This window comes from Suricata suricatta, chromosome 3, assembly GCF_006229205.1.
Source record: "Suricata suricatta isolate VVHF042 chromosome 3, meerkat_22Aug2017_6uvM2_HiC, whole genome shotgun sequence".
Classification (NCBI taxonomy): domain Eukaryota; kingdom Metazoa; phylum Chordata; class Mammalia; order Carnivora; family Herpestidae; genus Suricata; species Suricata suricatta.
This window is the reverse complement of record NC_043702.1, coordinates 172,911,936-172,925,570: the sequence shown is the minus strand read 5'-3', so window position 1 is coordinate 172,925,570 and position 13,635 is coordinate 172,911,936. Positions and strand designations below refer to the sequence as shown.

General features: G+C 56.0%; 1 protein-coding gene across 3 annotated transcripts; it reads right to left on the bottom strand.

Annotated features, from left to right (window-relative positions):
* Positions 1-2,790: 2,790 nt before the first annotated feature.
* CD5L (CD5 molecule like) lies at positions 2,791-12,750 on the bottom strand. 3 transcript variants are annotated; one of them, XM_029933219.1, is made up of 6 exons: positions 12,626-12,750; positions 9,649-9,675; positions 6,854-7,177; positions 5,910-6,224; positions 4,629-4,943; positions 2,791-3,614 (listed from the first exon to the last, which is right to left on the bottom strand). In XM_029933219.1, the coding sequence occupies exons 1-6, from the start codon at positions 12,651-12,653 to the stop codon at positions 3,607-3,609; spliced, it is 1,017 nt and encodes a 338-aa protein (XP_029789079.1). In that variant the 5' UTR covers positions 12,654-12,750; the 3' UTR covers positions 2,791-3,606. The 3 variants fall into 3 exon arrangements, with proteins under 3 accessions (XP_029789079.1, XP_029789080.1, XP_029789081.1); XM_029933220.1 differs by lacking the exon at positions 9,649-9,675; XM_029933221.1 differs by lacking the exons at positions 9,649-9,675; positions 12,626-12,750 and adding an exon at positions 7,593-7,941.
* Positions 12,751-13,635: the final 885 nt, after the last annotated feature.

The following is a 13,635-nucleotide window of genomic DNA, read 5'->3' as shown; positions in this document are numbered from 1 at the left end:
TGTCCTCGCCTTTCAGACCCCTGCTGCTGCAAACGCAGGGAGAACGGACTCACCACCAGCGGTCAGAAGGGCTGCCTCGCTAACCTCACGCAAGCCGGGCAATTGCCACTGTGTTCATTTTAAGCACGTAAGTTAGGGTTATTTTGGTCAGCAGTGCAAGAACCAATGAGACCATTCCATCAAAATGCAAGCACATATATTTGTATATGAATGTATGTACACATAAATGTATATGATAGGCATGCCGCACTTTGTCACAGAGCAAAAACCCAAGAGGGCCGTTGGACTCCCGGAAAAGACAGGACCCAGAAACCGAAAGTGCTGTCTGGGGTCTCTGTCTCTCCTCCGGGGGCCTCTCGGTTTCATACGTTTTAGAGAATCTCTGTCGAAGGGCTTCTTCTCCGGCCCCGGCCCAGCCGCCCTCCTGGGGCGACTTACTGCAGGCCCAGGTGCCCGGAGAAACGGACGCTCCTTCGACGAGGCCCCCGGAGGGGCTGGTCCATCCAGCTTCTGAGGGACTTGTGCTCCTGATACCAGCGCCCTGTGTTGTTCAGAAACGCTCCTTAGTATTTACCCGAGGGAGCGGAGAACGTGTCCACACCCACGTCCGCACGTGCCTGTTTGTGTAACAGCTTTGCTCACGGGTTTCCAAACTTGGAAGCAACCAGATGTCCTTCCGTAGGTGGACGGATTAACTGTGTCCATCCGGACAAAGGAATGTTGCTCGGGGCTACGAAGACATGAGCGTGAAGGGAACTGAAACGTGTCTCACTAAGTGAAGGAGGCCCGTCTGAGGAGGCTCCATACGGTGGGATTCCCATTCTATGACTTCCTGGGAAAGGCAGGATGACAGAGGCCGTGAGGGGATCAGTAGCTGCCAGAGGCTGGGGGAGGGGGGTGAACAGGCCCGTAGAGGATTTTGAGGGAGATAAACTTACTCTGGGTGACATTATAGTGGTGGACGCATGTTTTTAAATTTGCCCAAACCCACAGAACAGCCACAGAGTGTGGGTGGTAAAGATGTGTCAGGGGCGTGTGACAGTAACAGACATGCCCACGTTTGTCATGGGGGCGGCCATGCTGGTGTCGGGGCAGCAGGTGTGTGGTGACTCGCCGTATCTTCCTCTTGATCTTGCTGGGAACCCAAAACTGCTCTTAAAAAAATAATAGAGTCCTAGTGTGCCTGGGGGCTCAGTCAGTTAAGCATCCATCTTCAGTAAGGTCATGATCTCATGGTTCGTGGGTTCAAGCCCCACGTCAGGCTCTGTGCTGACAGCTTAGGGCCTGGAGCCCGCTTCTCATTCTGTGTCTCCCTGTCTCTCTGCAAGCTCTGCCAACTGCCCTGATGGGAAGGTGTCCCGTTTGTCCAGAGAACTGGCCAGGTGCCAGTAGCTATTGCCTGAGGGTGATTTGGGGGCATGGCCCCTGCTGCTGGGGACCCGTCCCTGCTGGTTGCCCCAGGCTGGGGGTAGGTGTGTGTCGTGATCGGATCCAGACAGACGGTGGCCTTTGGGGACCAAGGCGTGTGACAGCTTGCAAGCCCTGAGCCACCCACCCAGGGGACGATGTTCTGAAGGCAGAGCGGCGGGAGAGTGGCCACCTGCCCAAGGGGGCCAGAGGGTGGCCCACAGTGTGTGCTGCTAAGACAGGTCAGGGAGCCCTGTTCACTGATGAGCCCGGGACCCTGCCAGGTGCAAGTCCAAGGGGCGTTGACTGTCACAGGCTTGTAACTGCTGCCTCAGGGTGATTTGCAGGACGGGGTCCCCCTCTATATGGAGTCTGTGCAAGTGGCTACGGTTGGCCACCTGCCCCACAGGCTTGCAAGGCCCTGTCTGCCCCAGGCCAGATGAAGGGGTGCCACTGGGCATGTGTGGGCCAGGAAGCGCAGGGTTCCTAAGGATCTAGACCTTGGCAAGGGCCGGAGGGCTCAGGTCGCAGGAGGGTCTCTTGGAGAGAAGGTGTGAGCCAGCAGACAGCCCCTGACCTACGCAGCCAATACGCCCCCTGAAGGCAGAGCTCGGGGTAGGCAGACTGCCTCGCCAGGGCCAGGCGGGGGCGCTGGCCGGTGCGTCCTCGTCTAAGAGGCACCCGGGAGAGACCAGCTGGGTGTCCGGGAGGGTGCGGGCAGCCACCATCACACACGCATCTCTTCGGCCCTGATGCGCTGGTACATCTGTGCCCGCTGTGGACATCGACGGCGCCGGCGGGCCGGCGCCAGCTCCTCCAAATTCTCCCCTTCGATGACCTCGCTCTTGCTTCCCAGTGAGATTCATCCAGCCTCTTCCAAGAGCTGTCACTAGGATCTGATTGGTCCTCAGGGGACTCCACCAGAACGAAAACGAACGAAATTCTAATGCAGAAATCAAGGGGAATTCGGAGTTCCTTTTGGGAAATTCCAACCCTTTCTGCTCTACCTTGGATAGCACGGCTCTGCAGTGCCTGGGAGCAGACCGCTCTCGCTTGCCAGGACTGTGGGGCGAAGGGAACAGGATACTGCTCTGTGGGGGAGTCAGTAAGACCTCATCCGATAAAGGGAGCCGCGCAGGAAAGGGCACACTGTCTGTGAGTGAACAGGCGAGGTCCCCAAATGTGTGATCGGGCTTTTTCTCCCCTGCTACAGGACCAGGCAGTTCCCTGTTCCCACGCCAGGGAAGGGGCCGGAGGACAGGGCTCTCTAACGCACGTGGTCCCACCTGCTGGCGGGGTCTCCGCTGCCCCAAAGGCCGTCGCAGAGACGCTGAGGCGCCTGCTTCGCGGTGGCCGAGGAAAGCACCTCACACAGGAGCCAGCGGCGGCGGGGACCGCAAGACGACTTTATTACGCGGCGTCAAGGCGGGCACATTGCCGGTGCTGGTTCTCTCCTTAGCAGCCTCGTGCCCGCCGCGGACAAGCGGATTCCAGCGAGGGAGCGCATACAATGGGAGTGGCATCGAGTGACGGGCGTAAGGCGCGGCTCGGGGCCCTTCCCTCCTCCAGGCCACAGCCGCGCAGCCAGCCCCTTTCCTCGGGTCCGTGAGGACGCGCCGGCGCACGGCCGCTCCACGCACCCGTCGCGTTGGCTGGCTGTTTTCAGGGTCAACAGAGCAGTTTTCTTACAGCCGTTCGGGGGTGTGATGGTTTCCAGGTACCATGAAAGCGTCTAGAATTACAGGCCGCTGCTCTGCTGCCGAAAGAACAGATGAGCCACCCCGGGGGTGGGGAGGGGGGGGTGGCTCATGGTGGTCACCCGAAGCGTGAGAGGAAGAGTTCGGAAGGCGCCAAGCTGTCCCCCCTGGGTCTCCGTGTGACTGTCTAGCTCCCTTCGCGTTCTTTACAGGCACAGAGATGGGGCCGGGCGAGGGCCCGTGCTGGGCAGAGCGCCAGGCAGGGGGAGCAGAGGCGGGACAGGCCCGAGGGGGCGGGGGCCCGCCGTGCAGGCAGGAGGACCCGGCCTGCCTTCCCTGGCGGAAGCTTGGCTCTGGAGCGGCGCAGGCACGCAGACCAGACCCCTTCCGGGGGCAGAGTGGGGAGCTGGGTACAGCCTGCACCGCGGGGCTCAAGCCGGGCCAATCAGGGCCCAGAAGTGAGGACGCTGGGGGTCTGCAGGTCAGCATCAAGCAGGCCAGGCTACTGCTCTGCAGAGAGAAGAAGAATGCGCAGTAAGAGTTGGGGCACGTCCGGAAGGATGGCCTTGGCCCAGCTCCAAGGGGCTCGGAGAGCAGAGCGGTCCCGGATCGGACAGAGAGCCGCTAGCTGCCTGTCGCACCCTCGCCAGCCCCGTCGGCCCTTTCCTGGCCCCACGGCCCGCGTTTCCCCCAAACAGCTGCCTCCCCACCCTGCTTCACACCCCAGGGGCTGCGCCCGCGTGTTTCTGGCTTCCTCCTTTCTCCCCCAAAGACGCCCACCCCACAAGCTGTCTGAGAAGAGGGTCTCCTGGGCGTTGCCGAAGAGCCCCTCCCCCAGCCCCATCCCCAAGCCCTCACCTCAAATCAGGGAATCACCCCAGGTAGAAAGGTGGGACCATCATCTGGGAGAATGACCCCTGAGATCAGAGTCAGGACCCGCCGCTTCTGTTCTGCCCTATCATTTCCAAGCAATTTTATGATTTTGGAAAGTTGTTTGTCCTCTGACTCTCACTCTCTTCATGTGTAAGCTAAGCGTGTTGATCCAGCCTTTTTTATTTTTATTTTTTACTTTAAAAATTTTTTTTAATGTTTATTTATTTTTGAATGACAGAGAGCGGGAGAGAGACAGAGCATGATCAGGGGAGGGGCAGAGAGAGGGAGACACAGAATCTGAAGCAGCTCCAGGCTCTGAGCTGTCAGCACAGAGCCCAACACGGGGCTCGATCCCACAAACTGTGAGATCATGACTGAACCAAACTCAGACGCTTAATGGACTGAGCCCCCCAGGTGCCCCCATCCAGCCTTTTTTTAAAACCTCTCTTGCTCTCACATCAATAAGTAGGTGGTGTGGGGTTATTATGGATCAGTATCATTATTGTTTCTATTTCCTGCTAGAACACCTCACTCGTGTCCCTGGAAGAAAGTTCGAAGTGGCTCACTGCTGTGGCAGGGCGGGGCTCACCCCCAGAGGGAGCCCTCTGCCCGCCCCTCCCCCCATGCCGACCCATCCACCCCAGGACTGACCTTTGCAGACCACAGTCACGTCCTCTTGGTGGTCACAGTCGTGGTAGCCCCACAGCCTGTGTGGGCACTGCTCCAGGGACTGCTCGCTCCCCGAGCACTTGACCTCGTCCAGCCAGATGCGGCCGTGCCCACGGCCAAACCTTCTCCGGACGGGCAGAGAGACGGGCTCCCCGCAGCCCAGCTGCCTGCACACCACCTGGTCCGCCGCTTGTCTCCAGCTGTCGTCACAGACGGAGCCCCACTCGCCCTTGTGCAGCACCTCCAGCCTTCCTGCGCAGCGGCTTTCCCCTCCTACCAGCCGCAGGTCAAAGGGGTCTGCAGGTGCAGCAGGCAGAGCAGGGTGGGGGCGGCAGGGACGTGGGTCAGGGGCGCTGAGCCGGCGTTCCCACCCCATCAGCACAGAGTCTCTCCACCCAGGCTCTATGCACACCTCCCCTCCCCCGGGCCTGGCCTTGGGGCCCCGGGTCCCTTTCCTTAACGAGGATTTTCCACCTCCCCGTCGAGTTCATAAAAATGCAATGTTAACAGAGGCACCTGGGTGGCTCAGTCAGTTAAGCATCCGACTTTGACTCAGGTCGGGATCTCAAAGTCCATGAGTTTGAGCCCCACATTGGGCTTGCTGCTGTCAGCCCAGAGCCTGCTTCGGATTCTGTGTCACCTTCTCTTTCTGCCCCTTCCCCACTTTCACTGTGTCTTTCTCTCTCAGGAATAAACTTTTTAAAAAGACTTTAAAAAATCTGACGTTAATAAATGACTTTCTACTACTTTCTAAAACTTGAAGAGCTCAACAAAAATGGAATGGTGTGCCTTGTTCCTATTATATAGAATTCAATATAATAATAGTTCATGTAATACAGTGCTTAATATGGCTTAGAGCACTTCCATATGACAGGATGTGTATTATTGTCTCCATCTTAATTTTTCTGATGTTTTATTTATTTTTGAGGGAGAGAGAGACAAACAGGGGAGGGGCAGAGAGAGAAGGAGACACAGAATCTGAAGCAGGCTCCAGGCTCTGACCTGTCAACACAGAGCCCTACCCGAGGCTCGAACTCATAAGCCATGAGATCATGACCTGAACCAAAGCCGGACGCTTAACCGATGGAGCCACCCAGGTGCCCCAATTGTCTCCATTTAAAAAACAAGAGAATTGAAGGGCAGCCCAACGAAGTAACTTCGTCACTGTCATCTGATAGATGACTGCTTCTCTGTGGATATGGGTGAAAGTGAATCCCATTGACCTAAATTCATGACTGACTGACTCTGCGCTCGTGGCATTACCTTCACATTCGACCCACGTGTCCTCATTGTGGGTACAGTTGTGATCCCAAACCTCAGAAAGGCAGTCCTCAAGTCTCACTTCCTGTCCCGAGCATAACGCCTTCCTCAGCCAGATGTCCCCTTGGCCCTGGGTCGCTTTGTTGCAGCATCTCCGCGTCAGGATGGCCCGTCCACACCCCAGCTGCCGGCACACGACCTTGGTGGCAGCAAAGCTCCAGCCTGCTTTGCACACAGAGCTCCAGTCTCTTCCGAACTTCACCTCCACTCGGCCCTGGCAGTGTGTGGGGCCACCAGCCAGCCGCACGATCTCCAGGACTGCGGGGGAGGAAGGAGCAGGTGTCTGCTCACCCAAGAACACAGTTTTCCCAGAATAAAGCCCCATGGACACATCCCTCTGCTCTTGGCACTAGAGTGCTCAAGGTTGCCCCATATGTATTTGTGGGAAGGATGAGCAAGTGAGTCAATGGACTGAATATCATTTTTCAGTTCCGAGTGAATTGATTACTTCTGTAACATTTTTAGTTTTTCAAATTATGTTCACATTCGTATTCTCATTTGTTCTTTGGAAGAGGCAAGCAGCGGCATTGAATAAACATAAAAAAAAAAGAGGTAACTATGTCACTGTCATACCTCCCTCCTAGCTCCAGATACAAGTGACACCTTCACCCAACATTTAGTGGTGGATGGATCTGTGCGTACTTGTGTGTGTGTGCGTGCACGCGTGCGCACAAAGGAGAGAAGCAGCCTTTCATGTAGGTTGAAACTAAGGTGAATGCATGACCTCAACCAAAGAGCACGAACAATGCTAAGTGAGGGCAGTGTCCACCCACAGGCCCCCCAGCAAGTCGAGGGGAGACGTGAAGGGGGAGGAGCCAGCTGGCCGTGCGTCGAGTCCTCGGTGGGAGTTGAGACAGGGGAACGGGCTGAGGGGCGGGGGTACTCACACTCGCACTCAGCTCCTGCATCCTCATCATGGCGGCAGTTGAAAACATCGTCATCCGCTTCACACTGAGACAGGCTCTCTTCCGTCCCATCGCATCCGACCATTTGGAGGAGGACTTTTTGGTCCTTTGGTGTCACTGGTCCGAATAGAGTGCCCGTGATTGTCACCTTGGCGGGTCCGCAGCCCAGTTCTCGGCACAGCACGGTCACATCATTCATGTCCCAGCCATCATCACACACGGTGCCCCACTGGCCACCATACCGCACCTCCACGCGCCCTTTGCAGCGGTGGTCACCTCCCACCAGCTGCACTCCGGACAAAGACCCTGCAAAGGAACAGGAGCTTGGCTGGGCATCCGAGGAGCCCAGAGAGAACACAGGCACCTCGGAAAGCTTCCATCATTACAGAGGGGCTTTTGTAAAGCTGGGGGCAGGAAAAGGGGGGCTCAAAAGGAAAGGGCGGGGGAGGGGCTTCAGGACCTCATCCCTGAGCACCAATTCAGCTCCACTGTGAATTTACCCTGCCAAGAAACTCCGCTGCAGAGACACCTGCAAATCCATGCCTACTCGGCCAGATGATGGAAGCCCAGGTCAGAACACACAGGTAGAGGTGTTCTCTGTTGCATTCTCTCTTCCTGACCCTGTCTCTCCCCATGGCCACCAGATGAGGCAGGCTGTTTAGATACAATTTGGGCTGAATGTGCTGACTCTCTCTCTCCCAGTATCCACCGTTTCCCCTACCTCGCTGCTCCCCACGACATCGTCCCGTGTCCGAGAACACAGCTCAGAGGAAGGCAGAGAGCAGTAGGCAAAGGGCCAGCGCCTTTGCACATCTGAGCCTCAATCATTAGTCCAGAGGGTTCCAGCAGCCAAGGTAGGAGACAGGCTCCCCAGAGCCTCCAGATAATTTCCGAGGAATCCAGGACCTGTTTCAGCTTCCTGGCTACAGCTCTGAGGGTGGAAAAAACAAACTGAAATCCTCTGCCTCGTCCGGTATGATGTAGATGTAGAGGGGAGATGGCTGTGGGGACGGCAGAGAAGAGCGTATCACACACCACACTTTCGCTGAGCACCTACTACGCTCCAGGATTGATTCGTGAACTCAAAGAACAGTGACGCACAAGACAGTCCACATCGCTGCCCTCAAGGAGATTGTTTTTAAGAGATCTGAGGCAACCCCAGCAGGTCTCCCGCAGCGCCCGAGTGACAGCGGGACACAGAAGAGACGAGTCGGCCACGTCTCCACAGGGCGGGGCCCTTGACCTAGACAGGTCTGGGGCGCCTGCAGGACCACACGTGCCTGCTGGTCTGTGACCTCCTGGGATGCCAGCAGGGTCAGCTGTGACCACGCGGGACACGTGGGTGACTCGGCACCTGCAGCAATGGAATGTGACCCTGAGGGAGACCTCCCACCACCCTCCACACCTGCAACCAACCCCAGAAGTGGCTGCGTGAGAAAGTGCTGACGCGGCTGGCTTTGGAGGTTGACATTTGGTTTGTTCATTTGTTTTGGGGTCTCCCCTTTCCCTCTAGGTGTCTTTTGAGGGAAGCAGGATGAGGAACAAAGGCTAGAGCCAGAAATTAAAATGTACCTACAAAAAACTAAGAAAGGTTTCCATTCGTGCACACCTAAGTTCACAGTCTATCAACATAACTGAGGAGGAGTCTCCCGGAAATAGCATTTCACTGCAAGAGTAGCGTTTAGACGGGCATTACTGCGTCCTCCAGGAAACACTAGCTGCACAGTTACTCGATTTTTGAATTGTAAAATTCTGGCTCTCAGTGAGTTTTCTTTCCCATGGAAAGGAGGATTAGAATACCTCCTAGGAAGGAAGAAATACCTAAGAAAGAAATAGCATTCGTGTCAAAGAAACTCAACTGAGAAGAGATCTGGAAGCCAGAGAGAAGGGGGGGCAAGTGGGGCAGCTGCGTCCGAGGCAGTGTCCCCAGCCTGCCGAGTTGGCTGATGGCCCCAGAGCGGAGCCCGGGGTAGAGGAGGAGCGTCCTGGGCCGTGGGCTGTAGACCAGTGGTCCCTGTGCCAGCAGTGAGGACAGCCCTGGACGCCACAGCAAAAAGCCCAGGTAATCTGAGTGTCGCGCTGAGAACCCAGGCGGCACTCCCGAAGGAATCGAGCTTCGCCCTGCAGGCGTGGGGCCAAGTCCACAGCAGGGTTTGCGGCTGCCCCGCTCTGGTAGAGCCTCTACCGTCAAGAGAAAGAAGACGGACGAGGTAACACCGAAGGAGCAGAGGGTCCACGAGCATCACAGTCTTCCTCCCCACAGCCCCACTCTCCAAGCAGCGTGTGTGTTGCCCAAGGGCCCCTCACTCAAGTGGCCGGTGGAGACGGAAATCCAGCCTGCCTGCCGCTGGTCAAGCCACATGCCACACACAAGTAGACACATTTCTAGTTCCAAGGTGCCACGCAGGCTGACGCAGGGGCCTGGAAATGGCGGAGCCCAGCAGGGCGAGAGGAAGCTTCTCACCTGGTGCCACAGGGGAGTGAGGTGACTTCCGAGCCCCAAGCAAAGCCATCTGCTGCTCAGAGGTGCCCAAGAAGCTTAAGTCATAGAGGCCAAGTTAGAGGGAATCCCCTTCGGGAAATGCCCCCCAAGTCCCTTCCAGGTTCTGGAGGTGGAAACCTGCCCACATGAGACTGAGTGGGGGGATTGAGACACTGGGAGGGAAATCTGCCGGGGCTGGGTTGACCAGAGCCTCTCTCCATGTGCCAGGAAGCTTCACAGTTTCCTTCCCCGAGGCTTGAAGGCCTCCCGCTCAAGGACTCCCAAAATACCTTACCTAAAATGCCGGGTCTGATGCAAATGGCTGAGGAGACAAGAAAGAAGTGAGTGAGATCATATAGTCCATTTCCAAGGCTTTGTTCAAAGAACACAACTCTCTAGAGAATTTCTGCTAGACTTTGTGGGGCGGCTAAAGTGTGGGTGCAGAGCCTCCCAAGGCAGTCCCGTGGGGATGTCCTCCCGAAAGGTCACAGGACACGGGCTGGGAACCACAAAGACGAATTCTGTCACAGCTCTTGATGCTCCCTGTACGTGCGACATTGGGCCTGCCCCAGAGGCGGTGGGTGTGCAGCCTCTGGGCTCCCCAAGAAACCATGTCAGAGGCCACCGGAATGGGGTCTGGTGCAGAAGGCAGTGACCCCACCATGGCGGCTCAGAGCAGGGCAAGTGGGAGGAGTCATCCATGTTCACTGGCGCTGCGTTCAGATCACAGCCAATCTGCTCTCTCTGTAAAGGTCCAGATGGTCAGTAATTTGGGCTTTGTAGCCTCATGGTCTCTGTCACCCTGCCCAGCTTTGTCACTGAAGCATGACAGCCACCATGTCTATGAGCACAGACCAGCATGGCCATGCTGCCACCAACCTTTGCTTATAGACACTGAGATTTAGATTTCTGTGCACAAACTACTCTTCTTCTTGTGACTTTTCCCCACCGTTTAAAAATGTAAACACCAACCTTAGCTTCGAGGCTGTAGTTTGCTGGCCTCTGATCCACAGGTCAGAAAGCAGCTCTATATTTGGTTCCAAACCCCCAGCCTCAAGCACCAGCATGTCTTGGGACATCATAGTTTCTTCCTACAGGACCTCTGGGTGGCCGGGCTCCTCCATTATTTTTTTTATTTTTATTTTTGATACAGAGAGAGACAAAGCATGAGAGGGGGAGGGGCAGAGAGAGAAGGAGACACAGAACCGGAAGCAGGCTCCAGGCTCTGAGCTGGGGCTTGAACCCACAAACGTGAGATCTGATCTGAGCCGAAGTTGGAGGCTTAACCGACTGAGCCACCCAGGCGCCCCTCCTCCATGCATTAGGCTCCCTTCTAACGCTGCCGAGAGTCCTGAACCCTATGCCCACCTGGGGTCTCTGAGTGGTCCCCAAGGCCCCAGGCATTCTGAACTGCAGAACAGTTTTGCCCCCCCGACCCCAGCCTCTTGTGGGATATTCATGAAGGAGCTAATATCTTTGGTCTAGAGCCTTTCAGGAACATACAAGAATTTCAGTGGCTTGTTCTGGAATATTTTCCAAATTAATTTCTTAGCAACCCTAAGCCCGTAATCTTCAGAATGTGGCCACTTGTCTGCAGCTGCCTAAAACTCCAGGTTCTGGGGCACCTGGGCGGCTCAGCTGGTCTGACTTCAGCTCAGGTCATGATCTTATAGTTTATGGGTTCGAGCCCTATATTGGGCTCCGTGCTGACAACTCAGAGCCTGGAGCCTGCTTCAGATTCTTTGTCTCCCCTCTCCCTCCTCCTCTCTGATCATGATCTCTCTCTTTCTCTCAAAAATAAACATTAAAAAATTTTTAAACAACCTCCAGGTTCTGTCACACATAACCCCCCATGTCTCCAGTAAAGAGCACAAAGCACGTGCACACGGAAAGGAAACTGAGTGTGTCGATCCTGACGTGCAGGTGTGAGAGCGACAGAACCCTAGGGCAGACTGTGGCGACCCAGGCCCGAGATGCTTTGCCAAGGAGGCGGGGCCGAAGGAAAGCCGGGAGGAGGGGCTAGGACGTGCATGAAGGACAGAGCCAGCCAGCCGGTGGTAAGGGGACGTGCTGGTGCTCAGGAGTGCGGCCGGCACCCTGCAGACGGCACATAAATGCCCGGCTGAGAGCCCAGCGCAGGCTCTAGGGACGCGTCAGGACATCGAGACAGTAAAAACGTGGATGTGACCGGACGCCTGGAGGCTCAGTCGGCTGGGCTTTCCAACTCATGATTTCAGCTCAGATCATGATCTCACCGTTCAAGAGTTCGAGCCCTGCATCGGGGTGGAGCTGCTTGAGATTCCCTCTCTCTCTCACTCTCTTTCTCTCTCTCTCAAAATAAAGAAATAAGACTTAAAACTGGACGTGATTAACTAAGGAAGGGAGCGAGTACACCTTGTTGGATGCCCCAAGCTCGTTATCCCGTGAAAATCTCCCACGGGCCTCTAAAGAGCATTGCGTTCTCTTCATTTCCTAGATGAAAACAGGATTCCAGAGAGACAGGGTAACTGAACAATTCAGACAGCTAAGAAATCAAAGAACAAATTGAAACTCGGGTCCCTTTGACTCCAAAACCCCATTTACTGTAAATTCATCTGGATGGTAAGAAACTGGGGAAAAGCGCATGAGACACTTTTTGGGGGAAACTGGACGGCAGGGCTGTGGAAGCGGTTTGTCCTGCGGATCTACTTCCTCTTCTTCCTCCACCTGCTGCTGCTCTCGGTTCACTCACCTTTTCTAAAAGGAGCACCTTCGTGCCCCTCTGCATCAGCACTCCTGTGTCCCTTGGGTAAATTCCTAGCAGTGCTATTGCTGGGTCCTGAGAGACTCTTGAATACTGAGCACAAACTGAGGGCTGATGGGGGAGGGGGAGAGGGGAAGGGGGTGATGGGCATGGAGGAGGGCGCTTGTCGGGATGAGCACTGGGTGTTCTATGGAAACCAACTTGACAATAAACTATATTTAAAAAATAAAAGTAAAAAAAGAGTACCTTTAGGGAAATTAATGTAAAAGGGGAGATGGGAGAGACTGTTATGAATTTGTCAGGGCAAAGAGAAAGAAATAGAAAAAAAAATCTGGTGCTCACAGGGGATGATAAACTGGGTGTGGACTAAGCGGCTTTGGGTTCAGAGCTTCGCCAGACACAGAAAGGGCAGGAGAGCAGGAGAAGCTGCCCCTTGAAGGCAGGGGGACCGGCTGGGTGGGGGGAGCGATCTCCTGATCGCGGTTCTGGGGGCTCTGAAGCCGTGGCCAGCAGTGGCCCAAGTACTCACCGAGGACCAGGGAGAGGAGCAGAGCCATGGGCCGGGCCGAGGGAGGGGCTGAGCTGGAATCCGAGGCTGGGCAAGGCCCCAGGGCAGCGACGCTCCGCTCTGGCCACAGAGTGCCCCAGGAGGGAGGTTGAGGTCCTGTCTGCAGCAGGACGGGTGTCAGAGGACTGGAAGCCAATGGGCTCAGGGGGCGGAGCTGGAGGAGCTGGACTTGCTGAGCTCAGCGGATCCCGGGAGGAAGGGAGGAGGACAGAATTGGCAGAGAGATGGCGAAAACAGAAGGAAACTACAGAACCCCCGAGCTGCCCTGACTTGGTTCTGCTCTAACCTCAGCTCCGTCCTCCTCTGCGCCAAGGCCCTTCCCGGCATACACAGCTCCGCGAGGGAAGGCGGGCACCAAGGATGGGGTCATTTCACCTTCTAAGATCAGGGAACCCTTGGCCTCCGTGTGGGGTTCGTGGGGGCAATAGACTGACTTGGATTCCTTCACCAAGATGGAGGCCCAGGAGAGTAGAGAAGGAGGCTACAGAGTAAGTCCAGACGCGGCTTTGGAGGTACCATGACCCAGAGTCAAGGCGTCGATCTCTGCATCTAAGGCCTCTTTTCCTTCAAACCAGCTTTTCCAGAGCAAAGCAGAGGGCTTGGGACACGGATCTGCTCTTCGTCCGTGCTCGTCCTGGTTTATGCCCATCTTTGGAAGCTGAGCAGAGAGAGGTAATGCAATCAAGTCATTCTTAGGACCGGGATGTGATAGACGACAGTTGAGCGGCAAGACCCCCACTCTTCCCAGCCCCCCCCCACCTTGCTGTAACATCCAGCTGTGCGTGCAGCTATTCAATGCCACCCAGGCCTGCACCACTCTTGTTCCACAAGGAAACACCTACGCTTCTCTGTGGGGTGCAGGTCACCCTGCACAGGGCTCGGTTCGCTGTGGGCTTCCCTTTCTGAGCCTGCATGTCTTCGCTCAGTGGTCACCGTGTGCGGTAGAGTTCTGGGCAGCATGAGAGCCGCAT

Bases quoted from the DNA above. Each gene is read 5' to 3' on its own strand.
- CD5L (XM_029933219.1), bottom strand. From the start codon at position 12,653: ATGGCTCTGCTCCTCTCCCTGGTCCTCG. The intron at 9,676-12,625 runs GTGAGTACTTGG...TTGTCTCCTCAG, and splicing joins GCTCCTCTCCCTGGTCCTCG to CCATTTGCATCAGACCCGGC. The intron at 7,178-9,648 runs GTAAGGTATTTT...GTTCCTTTGCAG, and splicing joins CATCAGACCCGGCATTTTAG to GGTCTTTGTCCGGAGTGCAG.